At 47.2% G+C, this 18,268-nt stretch overlaps 1 protein-coding gene and 1 long non-coding RNA gene across 7 annotated transcripts in view; one reads left to right on the top strand and one right to left on the bottom strand.

The window, feature by feature from the left end:
* LOC141990792 (uncharacterized) overlaps positions 1-2,496 on the bottom strand; it is a 63,410-nt gene extending 60,914 nt beyond the window's left edge. For 5 of the 6 annotated variants that reach the window (XR_012640262.1, XR_012640261.1, XM_074958418.1 and 2 more), the window contains exon 1: positions 2,134-2,495. Coding sequence is in view for 3 of the 6 variants with exons in the window: in XM_074958418.1 (XP_074814519.1) it covers positions 2,134-2,182 (49 nt within the window). In the remaining 3 variants the exon portion in view is untranslated. Of the gene's footprint in view, positions 1-2,133 lie in introns of all 6 variants that reach the window. The other variant, XR_012640263.1, reaches the window with a different exon arrangement.
* LOC141990799 (uncharacterized) lies at positions 1,561-13,306 on the top strand. The gene is made up of 3 exons (XR_012640264.1): positions 1,561-1,748; positions 4,837-4,942; positions 12,053-13,306. It is a non-coding gene; the product is annotated as an uncharacterized LOC141990799 (long non-coding RNA).
* The last annotated feature ends 4,962 nt before the right edge of the window (positions 13,307-18,268 follow it).

An 18,268-nucleotide genomic window follows, 5' to 3' on the forward strand; every position in this document is an offset into this window, starting at 1 on the left:
CAAAAAAGACAGCACTGTAAGTGGCAACAATTCATACATTTTTCAGGTTTCTGCGTGGGACTTGGATCCCTCTCCCAGCAGCAACACCAGCATTTGCTCTAGAAGTTCTTCAAGACAGCTTTCTCTACCTCTGGGTAAACACATTCTAATGTACACTGGCCTAGCAATGTGCTCCAGCAATCCTAGCTAGCAGAATTGCTCTAGGGAACTATTATCCGCCAGTGCTTATTAGAGCAGCAGTCCTGACCACCCATTGGGGTTCTAACTTGCATTAGGGTTGGAGAGGAATGGAGCCAGCTCTCAGAGAGTGTAAATCAGCCTGGGACTAGAGGTCACACTAGACTTACTAGCCTGCAAGTGCTTTTGTGCAACATATACTTAAATGCAGGTAACCTATCTCCACAGCCACCTCTGCTTTTTCCACGTCCTCAAACAATTTCATTATCTTTCATCTTTATTTTTAACAAGAGGTGGCTTTTGGTGCTGGTGAAAAGCACCCAATGGGTGGGACTAAAGAAGTGTTGCCTTATCAGTGGAATAGGTCAGTTACTATCTGCCCAATCTATTGACTTCAATGGAGCTATGCAGGTTTAGCCCAGGGTTTCCTGGTAAATGAGGCTGGAATAAGAAAAGGAGTACTTGTGGCACCTTAGAGACTAACCAATTTATTCTCTAAGGTGCCACAAGTACTCCTTTTCTTTTTGTGAATACAGACTAACACAGCTGTTATTCTGAGGCTGGAATAGTATTTCTGTCCCTGGATCTTACTTGTAGATCTTGAAGATTACAAAATTCAGTAACAAATGTTGGGCAAACTCCATTCCACATCCATCACACCTGGACTCAGCCATGGCCATCTCACCTGAGTCCCAAAGCACTGTGAAATCCGGGTAACTGCACCTTTTTTGTGTGAAGGTGACATAAAGCAGTGTCATGGTACCACAACTGTCTCCCCCAGATTATGCCTGGCATACACTGAACAGAGGGGCTGAGAGAATAGACTCTTCTGGAATTCCCTGCAAGTATCACACAAGCAATCAGGCAGTGCCGCCCTGGAGAAATAGATAGTGTTAGCCCAGTAGAGTAACTGGGGCCAGATTCTGATCAGAGTTACATTGCCACAAAATGGTGGTAAGTCAATATAGTTACACCAGTGTAAATCCAGAGGAAGACAGTTTGGATTCTAGTCCTTTATTTTTATCCCCCTAGGCTGCTGTTTGTTTGGGGTGGGGGTTCTTTAGTCAGCTGGAGTGATATAACCACCTTAATCACTTACTGCATTTTAGTTTTAACATTAGTTGCAAAACCCTTCCAGAGACAGAAAGTTATTTCAATTTGAGCTGCAAAGCGTCTGAACTCAACCATTTGCTTTTTTCTTTCTCCCCCTTGCTCCCTTGCAGTCCTACAATGGCCAACGGTTTTGGTTTTTTCCTGGGGAGGGGGAAAGGGGTGTCCACCAATTTTGTTCCGCAAGTTATTTTGTAAAGAAAAAAACTTCCCTCTAGTGCCGGCTCGTGTCCGGCCAGGGTTCACGAGCTCACGTTCCTACGAGTGCGTTGGAAACCCCTGAGCAAATGTTTGTCATGCAGGTGGTGCTGCGGCACCGGCCCATGCTTCACCTAGGCTGGGCCAAAGCCAGTCGCAAAGCCGCCGCCAGTGCAGCGTTTAATGGGGAAGCCAGAAGGTTTATTGTCATCAGCCACTAGCGGGCCGGGATCCTCTTTGTCACGACACGACTCTGTAGAAATGTGAGTGAAAGGCTGGTGCTGACTCTGGCAGTCAGCCTGACCCAACCCCCAGTGCAGTCAATGGCCAGGTTCGCACTGGCCCCAGGGGCTGGTGCAAGCTCTGCGGGGAAGGGGCGGCTGGGGCGGGATGGGCGCCTCTGGACCCGCTCTCTGACTCAAGGACACGCGTGGAGTTCGCTTCTTTTCCGACCCAATCCGGCCAGGTGCTGAGCGCAATTGACCCGTGGGGCTCGCAGGCGCTCATACCCGCTCCCCAATCTGTCTGCACTGCCGCGTCGCTAGGCTAGACAGCCGCTGTCTCCGACACAACAACCCCAGCCAAGCACGCCCCGATCGGCTTTTCCTCCGACCTCCGGGGGCTGGTGCGGGCCAGAGCTGGACTCACCTTTTCTCCAGGGAGCTCCCAGGGTGAAGCTCTTGTGCCAGCTGAACATCGCGGCCGCAGGAAGCTTCGCTCCTTCACTGACAGCGGCGGGGAGCCGGGGCGCCAGCCCGGGGCATCCTGCCCGCGCTCTCGCCTCGCGTGGAGTCTCCACGGTTTGCTTCCAATTAAACCGACCCCGCGCTGACCCTGACTCCCATCGCTGAGGCTGGCGCAGGAACCCCCTCGGGAGGAGGGAGTGAGCGAAGAAACCCCTCCCCTTTGCAGAGCTCTGCAGGCTGCAGCTGAGCCCAGAGGAAATAACCCGAGTGGCAGCCGCAGCAGCAGCCAGGGGCTGTTCTCGCCGAGGCTGCTGAACTGTAAATGGGCGCGCAGCCAGCAGGGCCTGACATTCCACAGGCTGCTCCCTTTCCATCTCCCCGGGCTGATAAGCCAGTGCCTGGAGGGGTTGATACCTTCACTATCCCAGAGCACCCCCGGGAAAGAAATGCCTGAGCCCTTGCATAAGGGCAACAAACAACTCACATCTCCGGTGGGTTCCGAAGAGGAGAGCAGGGAGGGAAAGCATGGAATGTGATTTGGTTTTTTTCTCCACAGTAAGCGTGTTCCTGAGTTATACAAATCCCTGCCTTGATTTAACATGGCTACAGGACACTATTAAAGGGGCAGAGGCAGCAAGAGCTAAATTAATTCCAGTTCCACTAGCTTTGATTGGAGAGTTCAGTGCAAACCTCAATGGTTTGGAATGGTTATAAAACTCCAAGCAGAGCTGAAGGGCTCAGGTCATAACCAAACAGTTACAGTGCTGACCTACAGCTTTCCTGGAGAACTGCATAGCTGGGAGCAGGGCCCTGTGATTTGTACCCAACCAAAGCTATATGTACAGGCCTGCTGTTGTCCATGTACATGCCTCAGAAACCGGGTTAAGACAGTGCATAACAAACCACAAAGAAAGGAAACTCTAAAACCCACCTCAATCCAAACAAAGCCTCTCCTGTATATTTGCTAAGAGATTGCCCCAGTCCACATCCCTCTCCGGCCAAACTCGTATTGACTTCAAAGCCTTTGGGATGTATTCTGCCATTACACCAGTGTCAAACCGTAGCAACTCTACTGCTTCCCCATGGGTGTTTTGCCTGAATGAGAATTGCTGGGGCCAGACCCAGACAAGATCTGTTGCTAGGTGTTATGTTTTTCCAGTTGCTGAATTTGGGGTGGGTGTGGTTGGGGGGCCTCAGATGAATTAATAGTTGCAAATGAGTGGAAAAAAATCAAATAGGTGGGGAGGTGTTGGAAAAGATCCAGTCCAGCTTTCCCCCTTCTCCTTCCCAGGTGCCAGATTAGTCCAGCTTCCCCCAGCTCTCATGCCCCTCTCCTCCAGATGCCTTTCTTTATCCCTTTCCTTTGAAATAAACATCATGGGCCAGATCCTCTGCTAGTGGAAATCAGCTTATCTCCATTGAAATCAGTGGAGCTGTGTTGATTACACCAGCTACATTTTTGAAGAGGGCATTAATGAAAGCAAAAATTGCTTTCCGTTGCAGAGACCAAAGAAAGTCTCATTTTAGTATTATTATTGCTCTGAAATCAATGTCACAGCTCCATTAATCAGCATCATCTTCTTCCTCACCCAGATACTAGGTTAGCCTCTCAGACCCGACTGCAGGGGGTCACTGGGAGCACTCGGCTAACACCAGGCCCTTTTAAAATCTGTGGCAACAAGATCTGTGCTCCATGGGATGGAAGGCAAGTGGGGTAGGTGCACCCAGCACTAATGGGCACATTCTCTTCTCATAACTATGGGAACATTCTACATAGGCGGGAGGGAAAGGGAGCAAATAACCTAGGCACAAGTCGTAGGCTATGTCTACACTGTGCAGCTTACAGTGCTACAGCTGTGCTACTAAAGCCTTGCCAGGGTAAGGCACACAGTGTAGCAGCTCTTTGTCAGTAGGGAAAAGCTCTCTTGCCAACAAAATACCCACCCATCTCAGTGAGGGGTGGTAGCTTTGTTGGCAGGAGTCGCTCTCCCTCTGACAAAGCGCTGTCCACACCGGTGCTTTTTGTCATTAAAACTTTTGATGGTCAGGGGTGTGTTTTTTCACACCCCTGACCAACAAAAGTTTTAACAACAAAAGTGCAGTATAGGCATAGCCTAGAGATTAGTTACAACAGTAAAGAATTTCCATGATCTGCACCTAGGGCAGCTCAAACAGAGCTAGGCTTGTCCCTTGGGCTCCTTCACTCTGTCTCTTAAGAATATAAGGATGGCCATATTGGATCAGACCAATGGTCCATCCAGCTCAGTATCATAATCTTCCAATAGGGGCTAGTGCCAGGCGCTTCAGAGGGAATGAACAGAACAGGCAACTATTGAATGATCCATCCCCTGTCATCCAGTCCCAGCTCCTGGAAGTCAGAGGTTTAGGGACACCCAGAGCACAGGGTTGCATCCCTGATCATCATGGCTAATTGCCATTGATGGACCTACCCTCCATGAACTTAGCTAATTCTTTTTTGAACCTGGTTATAGTTTCGGCCTTCACAACATCCCCTGGCAATGAGTTCAACAGGTTGACTTCGCGTTGTGTGAAAAAGTACTAACTTATGTTTGTTTTAAACCGGTTGCCTGTTAACTTCATCTGGTGATCCCTGGTTCTTGTGTTATGTGAATGGGTAAATAACACTTCCCTATTCACTTTCTAGAACATAAGAACGGCCATACTGGTCAGACCAAAGGTCCATCTAGCCCAGTATCCTGTCTTCCGACAGTGGCCAATGCCAAGTGCCCCAGAGGGAATGAACAGAACAGGTAATCATCAAGTGATCCTTTTTCTCCATATCATTCATGATTTTATAGACCTCGATCATAGTCCTCTCTTTTCTAAGCTGAACAGTCCTCTTAGTCTCTCCCCATACAGAAGCCTTTCCATACCCCTAATCATTTTTGTTGCCCTTTTCTGCACTTGTTCTAATTCTAATATATCTTTTGTGAGATGGGATGACCAGAACTGCATGCAGTATTCAAGATGTTGGCGTACCATAGATTTATGTAGTGGCTTTATGATATTTTCTGTCTTATTTTTCTCTCCCTTTCCTAAAGGTTCCTAATATTCTGTTGGCTTTTTTGACTGCTTCTGCACATTGAGTGGATTTTTTCAGAGAACTATCCACAATGAGTGGTACCAGCTAATTTAGATCCCATCCATATGCGCGGGAAGTAGAGGTGTGGGGGCTGCTGCAGCATCTCCAGGTTTAATTCGGGGTCCTGACTGCCGGCCCCGCACCCGGGGCTCCGCTCCTGGCCCTACGCCCGCTCCCAGCTGTGGCCCCAGCCTCGGCCCCCGTACCTCTGTCTGGGTCCCTCCCTACCAGAGACACAGCCCTGCTCCTGGCCCCAGCTTGGGAGGGGTGGGGGGTGGAGGGAGGGACAAAGGGGCTGGCTTTCAGCACCCCCACTATTAAAAATGTTTCAGTGCCACTGATCCCATCATTTTATATGTATAGTTGGGATTATGTTTTCCAACGTGCATTACTTTGCATTTATCAACATTGAATTTCATCTGCCATTTTGTTGCCCAGTCACCCAGTTTTGTGAGAGCCCTTTGTAACTCTTCACAGTCTGCTTTGGACTTAACTATCTTGAGTAATTTTGTATCATCTACAAATGTTGCCTCTTCACTGTTTACCCCTTTTTCTAGCTCACTTATGAATATGTTGAACAGCCCTGGTCCCAGTACAGATACTCGCTATTTACCTCTCTCTACTGTGAAAACTGACCATTTATTCCTGTGCTTTGTTTCCTAACTTTTAATCAGTTACCAATCCATGAGAGGACCTTCTCTCTTATCCCATGACAACTTACTTTGCTTAATAGTCTTTGGTGAGGGACCTTGTCAAAGACTTTCTGCCAGTCCAAGTACACTGTATCCACCGTATCACCCTTGTCCACAGGCCTGCTGACCTCCTCAAAGAATGCTAATAGATTGGTGACTCATCACGTCCCTTTACAAAAGACATCTCAAAGCTGCCTCCTTGGGGACCATCCCACTCTGGTCGGTTGGGAGAGTGTTAGGCCCTCAATCCCACAAGTGTACCCTCAGGTGTCATAGTGGTTGACTGGGGCCCGCTCTGTGTTGTCTCCCTGTTGCCTTGCTCTGCTGTTAGTGCAGCCTCCCTCTTTGGACAGCTTCCCTTCCTCTGGGCGACAGGCTACACAGCCCTACAGAGTCTTTGGGGGGAGACTCCTCCCACAAACTGCTGGGATCTGCTGCCCATCCCATCCCTCCTGTTGACCTGCTTCTCATGAGGCGTATTTCTCCACTGCATTGTAAACCCAGCGCTGAGGACCCAGGCTTGTGGACTAGGTGTTTACAAGCCACGCTTGAGCATCCACACTGCATCATAAACCTGGGCTCACAATTGCTGGACCCAGGTCTCACAGCCGTGCTAACATGTCCACACTGCACTACACAGGCTTTCTGACTAGGGTCTGCATCCACACTGCAAAATGACAGGGCTTGGAGCTGAGTCACAGTGGGACTCAGGCTCTGACCCACCCCAAAGTAGGTCCTAGGACCTGGGACTGGAGTGTTGTTGACCCGAGTTACACTGGTTTGTGGGGCTCAGTAATTTTCCTCTATTCCTGCAAGGATCACATAATGCAGGTGAGTGTTGTTAGAATTGCCTGAGCAGTGAGTAGAGGTTATAATTTACCAAGCCAGATCCTCAGCTGGTGCAAATCAGCAGAGCTCAGCCAACATTAATGGAGCTACCCGGATTATGCCAGCTGAGGATCTGGCCCATTGGATCCAGATGGAAGTTTGCAAGGGAGAACTTAGAAATAAACAAAAAGAAAAGGAGTACTTGTGGCACCTTAGAGACTAACCAATTTATTTGAGCATAAGCTTTCGTGAGCTACAGCTCACTTCATTGGATGCATACTGTGGAAAGTGTAGAAGATCTTTTTATACACACAAAGCATGAAAAAATACCTCCCCCCACCCCACTCTCCTGCTGTGTGTATAAAAAGATCTTCTACACTTTCCACAGTATGCATCCAGTGAAGTAAGCTGTAGCTCACAAAAGCTTATGCTCAAATAAATTGGTTAGTCTCTAAGGTGCCACAAGTACTCCTTTTCTTTTTGCGAATATAGACTAATACGGCTGTTACTCTGAAAACTTAGAAATAAACAGTGGCTTATATGTGTTTTAAAAACTGGCCTGTGCTTTAATACATTACTAGTCAGCTTTCTGAAGGTTGTTCTCTGGCTCCAGACATGTTATGTTGATGCCAGACCCTCAGAATGGCACAGAGGGTTTCGAATGGTGCAGCCTACTGGGAACTCCATTGAATAAGATGATGTATCTCTTCCGGGGACAGCAGGGAGAGGGGAGGAGGGAAAGAAATGGTGGAATAGTGAGTTGTCTGAGCAGCTGAATGCTCATTCGCAGATGCCTGAGAATGACATCACCAGCATTGTTTACTGCCAGCCAAGTTTTGGAAACAAAGACCCCCCATCATGGCACATAGCTCCCCTTTCCTCAACTCACTCACTCACTCTGTTTATAGCTTCATAAAGCTCATTTGTTTCCTCCACAATGTGAACACCCTCTGGGCCTATTTTCAAAGTAATTAGCTTGAAAAACGAGCCGCAGTGCTGACGTCTATTTGTGATTGTGATTCAAAGGGCTATGGGCAATAAGCACAGCAGGTGATTATGGTTCCACACCCTGGCATGGCATATTGCCTTTTTAATAATATTTAGGCTTGGTCTATGCTACCAACTTATGTCAGTACGTCGCTCAGTTGCATGGAAAGTCACCCCCCTGAGTGACATACTTGTACCAACCTAACCCCCGGTTTACACACACAGCTGTGTCAATGGGAGGGCTTCTCCCATCAACATAGCTACCCCTCTGGGTGGGGTGGAGTACCTGCACTGATGGGAAAGACTCTGCTTCACTGCATCGCTGTAAGTGAAGACAAGCCCATAGGCTTTTCATCCCTTGCAAATGTTCTCCAAGCCACATCCGGCCCTTCTTAAAGAGACACTCTTTCAGGTCACATTTAGCCCCAAATTCAAGGCCAAATTGGAGAGGTGCTAAGAACCTCAGCCAAGATCCAAAAGTGACTCATGATTTGGGTGTCACAGTTGTTGGGTGCCCAGTTTGAGACCAATGTTCCTGATTGGCAGAGGGCAGGTGCTCAGCACTTTGTGGAAATCAGGCTCCTTTCAGATGTCTCAGGTTGGGAACCCAAAATCCCTAATCATCTTTGAAAATCTTGGCCCGGATGATTTGCCCCTTATGTCTAAGAAACTCATCACAACCAAGGGAAATTATTCCATTTTTTTCTAAATTCCAGTGGCACTAAGTTTTAAAAACCAAAAAAACAATAAATATTTCTCTGCAGTGCTGACCACCCATGCAATTCAGCATTAACCTAGTGCATAAGAACCTGAAAGTGAAAATGCGTAGACACTATCAGGAATGTTTTATATCCAAGGTCCATGCACAGTAGAACCTCACAGGTAGAAACACCTCGGGAATGGAGGTTGTTTGTAACTCTGAACAAAATGTTACGGTTGTTCTTTCAAAAGTTTACAACTGAAGATTGACTTAATACAGCTTTGAAACTTTACTAGGCAGAAGAAAAATGCTGCTTTCCCTTTATTTTTTTAGTAGTTTACGTTTAACACAGTACAGTACTGTATTTGCTTTTTATGATTATTTTTTCTCTGCTGCTGCCTGATTGTGCATTTCCAGTTCCAAATGAGGTGTGTGGTTGACTGGTCAGTTTGTAACTCTGGTATTCATAACTCTGAGTCCTACTGTATGTGTAAATGAAGATCTTTAATATAAATAGCACCATCTATTGGCACATACTGTGCAACATTGGTCAAAGTAGGAGTGTGATTTTTTTTCTGGCATAGTTATACCTATAATAGACCTAATATAGTCATGGTTATACCAGTTTAAAGGAGCTTTAAACTGATATAGCTACTTTTGGTTCCCAAACCAGAATAATCTATACCATTCTAAGCTTTATACTGGCATGACTGCATCCACACTAGGTTTAACCATGCTGGTACAACCAAAACTTTTAAGTGTAGAAGACAAGTCCTGAGTCCAGCTCTTAACTAAACAGCTTACAAACAAACTTGAAGGTGACTTGCCTCTTTTCAAAGTTGAGTAAAGTGCAAAAAAGAAAGATTATTAAAAATTCTTTCATTTTTAATCATTGTGGGTGTCCTTGACTTTGGGAAAGGTGCTTTCTGGTTTGTAATAAAATATATGGGGCCAGATTGTTGCTCAGTCTTTGCAAGGGAGTGGGAGGTGTGGTCCAACAACCTTGCAAAGATAGTATTGCCGAGTCCCACAATTTTTTATGACTTTTGCAATAATTGCTTGTTTTCTTAAAGCACAAGCTGCCAGACTCAAGAGATTGCATGAGAATCTGTTTTCATTTTTTTTAAAAGGCAAGTTTTGAGCCCTCCTGGCTGCAGAGAAAAGCTGGAAATGTTGAAGCATATACAGGTGGTTGAAAAATTTCCATCAAAAAATGTTTTTCAGTAGAAAATTGGGTTTTTTGCAAAGAGTGTCTGCTTTCTGTAAAAAACCAAAAACCCTTCAATATTTCATCCAAAAAGTATCATTATTTGGCTGAAATATTTCACTTTTGGCCAACAAATACTGATGAAAACTCAAAATTTTCCCTGGAAAATGTTGAGGAAATTTTTTTTAAAAAGTTTATTTTCCTGTGGAAAATTTTGACAAGCAATTTTCCAACGAACACTAGAGACGAGTTCACACTAAAGGCTTAAATCGCAGGAGGCAGATCAAAAGGAAACATTTATTATTTGAATGAAATCTCATAATTTTCAGGGCCTGCCTCATGATTTTCAAACACTTGAGTTTGGCAATACTGTAGAGGGAAGGCATAGTTGCAGTTCTTGCACTCTTCTTAGTCCAGGGCCCACTCCTTCCTACTGCCCCACTGGGTGCTGCTGTCCAATGCAAAAGGACTGGGATAGGCAGAGAAGGAGGTGGGGTCACAATATAACCATGTAGCTAAGTGGGGAAGACAATGTTCACCCCTCTAGGGCTGCAGAGGCACTGCATTTTCCAGGAGCTGGAGAGGTGTGTGTGCCTGAGGCACTGGCGCTGTCCCATAGCTCCCTGTGGGCAGCTCCACCTCTCCTCCAATCCTAAGAAGCACAATCTGGTCCATTATTGTTTAGTCTCCCAACAGCATCTCTGTAACCAAACCTCTGATAACACAGATCCACATACAACATAGGGAAAGCTTCCCTCTCCAGGACAGTTCATTCAGCACCTTTAAGGAGCATGTTTAAGAGTTGCAGAAAACAGAGAGCACCTCAGCAATGCACATAATCAAGGCCTTGGAGCCAGTAGGCTAAAATGCCTGGTTCCATCCCCATACTTTGAGGCCACTTCATATAACAGAAGCACATTTCTCAAATGTAAGATAAGCCATGCCATCATAGCTGGGACAAGCTGGTGCTCTGAGTCACATAGTGTCATGATATGTGGAAGTTAAAAAAGTATGAATTGGATGAATGGACTATAAAGTAGATAGAAAGCTGGCTAGATTGTCGGGCTCAATGGGCAGTGATCAATGGCTTGATGTCTAGTTGGCAGCCAGTATCAAGCGGAGTGCCCCAGGAGTCGGTCCTGGAGCCGGTTTTGTTTAACATCTTTATTAATGATCTGGATGATGGGATGAATTGCACCCTCAGCAAGTTCGCAGATGACACCTAGCTGGGGGGAGAGGTAGATATGCTGGAGGGTAGGGATAGGGTCCAGAGTGAACTAGAGAAATTGGAGGATTGGGCCAAAAGAAATCTGATGAGGTTCAACAAGGACAAGTGCAGAGTCCTGCACTTAAGAAGGAACAATCCCATGCACCACTACAGGCTGGGACCAACTGGCTAAGAGGCAGTTCTGCAGAAAAGGACCTGGGGATTACAGTGGACAAGAAGCTGGATATGAGTCAACAGTGTGCCCTTGTTGCCAAGGCCAACGGCATATTGGGCTGTATTAGTAGGAGTATTGCCAGCAGATGGAAGGAAGTGATTATTCCCCTCTGTTCGGCACTGGTGTGGCCACACCTGGAGTATTGCATCCAGTTTTGGGCCCCCCACTGCAGAAGGGATGTGGACAAATTAGAGCGAATCCAGTGGAGGGCAACGGAAATGATTAGGAGGCTGGGGCACATGACTTATGAGGAGAGGCTGAGGGAACTGTGGTTATTTAGTCTGCAGAAGAGAAGAGTGAGGGGGGATTTGATAGCAGCCTTCAACTACCTGAAGAGGGGTTCCAAAGAGGATGGAGCTAGGCTGTTCTCAGTGGTGGCAGATGACAGAACAAGGAGCAATGGTCTCAAGTTGCAGTGGGGGAGGTCTAGGTTGTATATTAGTAAAGACTATTTCACTAGGAGGGTGGTGAAGCACTGGAATGGGTTACTAAGGAAGGAGATTCCACCACCTTTTATGAATTTTATGAATCACAGATCTCCTGAAGCTTGAGGTGTTTATTAAGGGATACAGCTACAACTATATACACAAACAGGTTCCCACATGTTTTGAGTCCCAGCTTTGTTTTCTTTGTTGCCCAGGCACCACACTGCGCCTGAAACTCTTCACAACACATATCGACAGCCGGTGGTAGAGTAATACATTGCAAGTAAACATAACTTTACACATTGGTGTGCTAGGGTAAGAGAATGTAATGATTGCTTAAGAAAGAGCAATAAGGGGCACCCAGTTACCTGAGCTGATGGCCCCAAGAGGGTGTCAACTGCTGGCTAAGGAACATGGCCAGGTTTCCAACCACTTAGAGAGCATGCTGCAGTTACTAGAACATACTGGTGAGGAAACTCATTACTGTTTTTTCCCAGATCCCACTCCCAGTGAGCTCCTACTAGGAAGAGCAGGTCTTGAGCCTCAAATATTTTCCTTTCATAACCTCTGGACTGTAGCTGGCGGATGAATTCTGTGAATGCCACAGCAGGCAGGAAATTCACTCTTAGATCTCACAGGATGTAACAGGAAGAGGAAAAACCTTAGTCAGCTCCTGCTGCACTTCTGATGAATGCATCAGTTTCCTCTGCCATGGGAAAGCCCTCCACCCAGAGAGGCCACTGAACATGGAAGATTGTTATGTTCCTGTATCCCCTGTGTATACAGCTGCATCCTCTTGTTCTCTTCACCTTTGTGTGACTTGGGGCAAGTACGGAGCAAGCACAAGAGCAGACATTCCTGAAGTCAAAACTTCCCTGCTTAAATAAAACACCCTCTTTGGCAGGGATTCTCAGCCTGTATTCCTTGGAGCATTAGCTGGGGTTCTGCAAAGAGCTGGCAAGTCACATAGACCCAAGGTTTCCAAAGTCGGCTATAATATGGGGTGACTTGGGTTTTGGGTGCCCAATTTGGAGATTTTGGGCCTCATTTTCAGAGGTGCAGGGAGCACTTGCAGCTTTGGCTGACTTTAATAGGCCTTTTGGGTGCTCAGCACACCTGAAAATCAGACTGTAACATTATTGACAGAATCTGTAACCGTATAGATCATTGTTGCAACCAAAGTCCTGTAGTGACACCAAATCTTGTATAAAGTGGGTCAAATAAGGTGTCTAAGACAAGATTATGGTTTTCTGGTTATGATTATGCTATCTGTATATGTGTATCATTTTTGTAGTTGAAGTTATGAATATTGGCTCTATACTGTCTGTATTTCAAACTTATGCTATGCTTCTGGGTGACACCCCAGACATGTTGGTGTCAGCTCTGCCTAGCCTGCTTGATGGCCCATTAAGGACCATCAGCTATACAACTGACCCATTGAGAGAAGGCAGACACACCTTGTGACTCAGCAAGGTATGCAAGGACATGCCTATGGACAGAACTCTGAGGTTTTTCCAGATGTGATGGACAGCTTGTCCTTGGGACAAAGAAAGCAGAGACCACATGGCAAGAGACTATAAAAAGCTGCTGCAGCTCCTCCATCTTGTCTTCAATCCTGTTTCTTACCTCTGGATGGACTTTGCTACAAAGGGAAGCTCTACACAAAGGACGGATGACCCATCCCATCTGTGGATGTACTCCAGAGACTTGATTTGAACCTGCAGCTTATTCCATCACTGCTACAAGCCTGAACCAAGAACTTTGCCATTACTGTATGTAATTGATTCCATTTAACCAATTTTAGCTCTCATCTATATCTTTTTCCTTTTATGAATAAACCTTTAGATTTTAAATTCTAGAGAATTGGCAAGAGCATGATTTGTGGGTAAGATCTGATTTGTATATTGACCTGGATCTGGGGCTTGGTCCTCTGGGATCGAGAGAACCTTTTTTCTTTTACTGGGGTATTGCTTTTCATAACCATTCGTCCCCATAACGAGTGGCACTGGTGGTGATCCTGGGAAACTGGTGTGTCTAAGGGAATTGCTTGTGTGACTTGTGGTTAGCCATTGGGGTAAAACCAAAGTCCTCTCTGTTTGGCTGGTTTGGTTTGCTTTAGAGGTGGAAAAACCTGAACCTTGGGCAGTAACTGCCCTGCTTTAAGCAATTGGTCCTGAACTGGCACTCTCAGTTGGGTCCCACCAGAACCAGCATTATTACACAGGCCCAAAGGTGGCTCAAGCTGGGCACCCAAAAAATGAAGCATCTAACTTTGGTGTCCACTTTGGAAAATGTAGGCCTTGCTGCAGGTTCCTCCTTATTCCCAGCTCCTACATAGAATCATAGAAGATTAGGATTGGAAGAGACCTCACGAGGTCATCTAGTCCAACACCCTGCTCAAAGCAGGACCAATCCCCAACTAAATCATCCCAGCCAGGGCTTTGTCAAGCCGGGTCTTAAAAACCTCTAAGGTTAGAGAGTCCACCACCTCCCTGGGTAACCCATTTCAGTGCTTCATCACCCTCCTAGTGAAATAGTGTTTCCTAATATCCAACCTAGACCGCCCCCACCGCAACTTGAGACCATTGCTTCTTGTTCTGTCATCTGCCACCACTGAGAACAGTCGAGCTCCATCTTCTTTGGAACCCCCTTCAGGTAGTTGAAGGCTGCTTCTCATCCACTGTAATCCCCAGGTCCTTTTCTGCAGAACTGCTGCTTAGCCAGTCGGTCCCCAGCCTGTAGCGGTGCATGGGATTCTTCCGTCCTAAGTGCAGGACTCTGCACTTGTCCTTGTTGAACCTCATCAGATTTCTTTTGGCCTGTAGCGGGGTGGTCACTCGCTTCAGCCCTGACGGGGTTAAAACAGCCCCGGGGACAGGGCTGCCACGGGGAAGCCAAAGGCTAGGCTGATGGGGAAGGCAGCCACAGCTGGGGCCATGCCCCAATCAGGCCACAGCTGGTCTTATAAAAGGCTGTGAGCCAGGAGCTCAGGCAGTCTCTCTCTCTCTCTCTCTCTCACTCACTCACTCACTCACTCACTCACTCACTCACTCACTCACTCACTCACTCACTCACTCACTCACTGTGGAGAGAGATGGGCCAGGCTGCTTGGGAGCTCACCAGGGTACCTAGAGTGAAGCAGGGCTGGGGAAAGGCCAGAGGAGCTGGGGAGCTCCAGGCTGGAAAACCCCCAGCCTGCAGGCCTTGATGAAGGCCTAAGGCAGGTACTGGGATTACAGAGGGGCAGCCCAAGATTAGGCAAAGGCAGCAGCCTCCTTGAAGATGATGAGTGGTACAGACTGCAGTCTGCCCCAGTGTGCGGGGGCTAGATGAGGACTGGCAGTAGCTGCTGAGGCAAGGTGGGGATAGAGGGTGGGGATTCCCTGGGGCGGGGAGACCCAGAAACTGCAGGGGGACTGCAGAGGGCAGAACCCTGAGGGAAGGGGCACCAGGGTCCGGGAGGGATGTAGGGGCCTGAGGCAAGAGGGACACCGGCCTGCAGAGGGCACTCCAGAGGCTGGAGAGCTAATTCCCAGGACAACCAGCTGGAGGTGCCACACCGGTGAGTCTCAGCCTTGCTCTATGGCCCAATCCTCCAATTTGTCTAGGTCACTCTGGATCCTATCCCTACCCTCCAGCATATCTACCTCTCCCCCAAGCTTTGTGTCATCTGCGAACTTGCTGAAGGTGCAATCCATCCCATTGTCCAGATCATTAATGGTGTTGAACAAAACCGGCCCCAGGACCAACCCCTGGTGCACTCCACTTGATACCGGCTGCCATCTAGACATCGAGCCGTTGATCACGAGCCGTTGATCACTACCCATTGAGCCCAACAATCTAGCCAGCTTTCTATCCACCTTATAGTCCATTCATCCAATCCATACTTTTTAACTTGCTGGCAAGAATACTGTGGGAGACCATACAAAAGCTTTGCTAAAGTCAAGATATATCAGAAAGCAATCAGGTTGGTCAGGCATGACTTGCCCTTGGTGAATCCATGTTGACTGTTCCTGATCATCTTCCTCTCCTCCAAGTGTTTCAAAATGGATTCCTTGAGGACCTGCTCCATGATTTTGCCGGGGACTGAGGTGAGGCTGACCGGTCTGTAGTTTCCCGGGTTCTCCTTCTTCCCTTTTTTAAAGATGGGCACTATATTTGCCTTTTTCCAATAGTCTACACTGCAGGAGGATGGCTAACTATTTCCTGAAGCTTTTCCGTTCAGGCAATTGCTGTTTCTACAGGGCTGTTAGACAGTTGTAAACATGAGGGTGGGTGATCCAGGACAATCTCTGAATTAAAATGTGGTCCACACTTTGAAAAAGCCCCAGGGCCCTGTTGTATGGTAATGGTAGGAAAGTCACACTTATATAGCATTACTAGTGTGGGCTAAGGGCTTCTACCACTGTCGTGCACTGTGCAAGTCACTTGGACAACTCACGTCACCTCTGCTTGCCACACTTTATCTCGTGGAACTGGATTTATGGGCAGCTTGCACAGCTGTACCCTTCTCTTGGTGGACTTACCATGGGGGGGGCCTTAGCACCTGGTTTGTACCTGTGCTGGAGCTGAGCTCTCTTGTGGGTGCCAGAGGATTTAGGCAGGAGCATTCCCCAAGAGCCATTTCTGCTGGTTTTTGTACACCACCAGCATGTCATAAAGGAGCCTGAACACAATAGACAACCAACCTATAATGGGGTATACTGGCCCTTTCAGGAAAAGAGGGGTGGGGGTCCAGGCTACCCTATTCCAAGTAGTCTGAGCAGAATGAGGACCCTGGGGACAGCAGGGGTGGGCAGGTGTGGGAGTGAGGAAATGGTCCCAGGGGAAGACTTGTCTCAGGGAGAAAAGGACCTAGGGGTTACAGTGGACGAGAAGCTGGATATGAGTCAGCAGTGTGCCCTTGTTGCCAAGAAGGCCAATGGCATTTTGGGATGTATAAGTAGGGGCATAGCGAGCAGATCGAGGGACGTGATCGTTCCTCTCTATTCAACATTGGTGAGGCCTCATCTGGAGTACTGTGTCCAGTTTTGGGCCCCACACTACAAGAAGGATGTGGATAAATTGGAGAGAGTCCAGCAAAGGGCAACAAAAATGATTAGGGGTCTGGAACACATGACTTATGAGGAGAGGCTGAGGGAACTGGGATTGTTTAGTCTTCAGAAGAGAAGAATGAGGGGGGATTTGATAGCTGCTTTCAACTACCTGAAAGGTGGTTCCAAAGAGGATGGTTCTAGACTATTCTCAGTGGTAGAAGATGACAGGACAAGGAGTAATGGTCTCAAGTTGCAGTGGGGGAGGTTTAGGTTGGATATTAGGAAAAACTTTTTCACTAGGAGGGTGGTGAAACACTGGAATGCGTTACCTAGGGAGGTGGTAGAATCTCCTTCCTTAGAAGTTTTTAAGGTCAGGCTTGACAAAGCCCTGGCTGGGATGATTTAATTGGGGATTGGTCCTGCTTTGAGCAGGGGGTTGGACTAGATGACCTCCTGAGGTCCCTTCCAACCCTGATATTCTATGATTCTATGAGAAGAGACAACCATTTCTTTAAGAGTCAGAATCCTTGTAGTGTAGGGCTGGGACAGAGGGGAGCCTTGCCCATCAATCAATCAATAAAAATCCCTTGGGGGAAAAACAGCACAAAGATTTCCTTGCTCACACTCTGCAAGAAGAGAGGGAAATAGCAAAGGGCTGTTTGTCAGTGGGCCCTGGGACCAAAGGGGTGACTGGGAGGCCCCTTCCCAGGCTTCAGCAGAGGAATGGAACACCCCCACTTCCTAGAAGAACACTGGCCAAAAAGACTTTCACTATCAAGATTTTGTGTTTGAAGTAATTTTATTTTGAAAGTTTTGTGGCCAGCCCAGGGGGTGATGGGTCAGAGCAATGTAAAGGTCTGGCTGAGAGAGTGACTCAGAGCAATATGTCTGTCACACAGCCACTCAACTTGTACGTGTGTTCTCACCATTCTGCTCAAAAACCTCTTCCCGAGGCAAAGCTGCCTTCTGTATGAGACTGTTAGATTTGGATCAATATGATGCCTGACATGAGAGAAGGCAGAGACAACATCACGTTATGGAGCAACCTGCCACAGGACCGGGAATGGACAGCAGTGGACAGACACGGGAGATCAAACATCGTGTAACTCCATTGTGGGCCAGCTGTACCTGCCTCTGACAAATACCTGATGGGGTCAGTCTCTTTCTTACATGTTGACAACATCTGTACAGTTTGTCATGCCAATAATGGCTCATTGATTTCTGTGGGGAATGCAGTAGTGGCAGGTCATTGAAATCATAGAAATGTAGGAATGGAAGGGAAAGGTCACCTAGTCCAGCCCCCTGCACTGAGGCAGGACCAAGGAACCTGAGACCATCCCTGACTGGTGTTTGTCCAACCTCTTCTTAAAAAGGGGGGGTCTTACAACCTCATTTGGAAGCCTGTTCCAGAGCTTAACTACCATTAGAGTTAGAAAGTTTTTCCTAATACCTAACTTATTGCTCCCTTGCTGCAGATTAAGCCAATTGCTTCTTGTCCTACCTTCAGTGGACATAGAAAACAATTAATTATCCTCAGCCTCATTATAACAGCCCTTAACATATCTGAAGACTATTCTCAGGTCTTCCCTCAGTCTCCTTTTCTCAAGGCTAAAAATACCGGGTTTTTTTTAACCTTCCTCCGAGGTCAAGTTTTCTAACCCTTTTATCATTTTTATT

This window comes from Natator depressus, chromosome 7 (genome assembly GCF_965152275.1).
Source record: "Natator depressus isolate rNatDep1 chromosome 7, rNatDep2.hap1, whole genome shotgun sequence".
In the NCBI taxonomy this organism is placed as follows: domain Eukaryota; kingdom Metazoa; phylum Chordata; order Testudines; family Cheloniidae; genus Natator; species Natator depressus.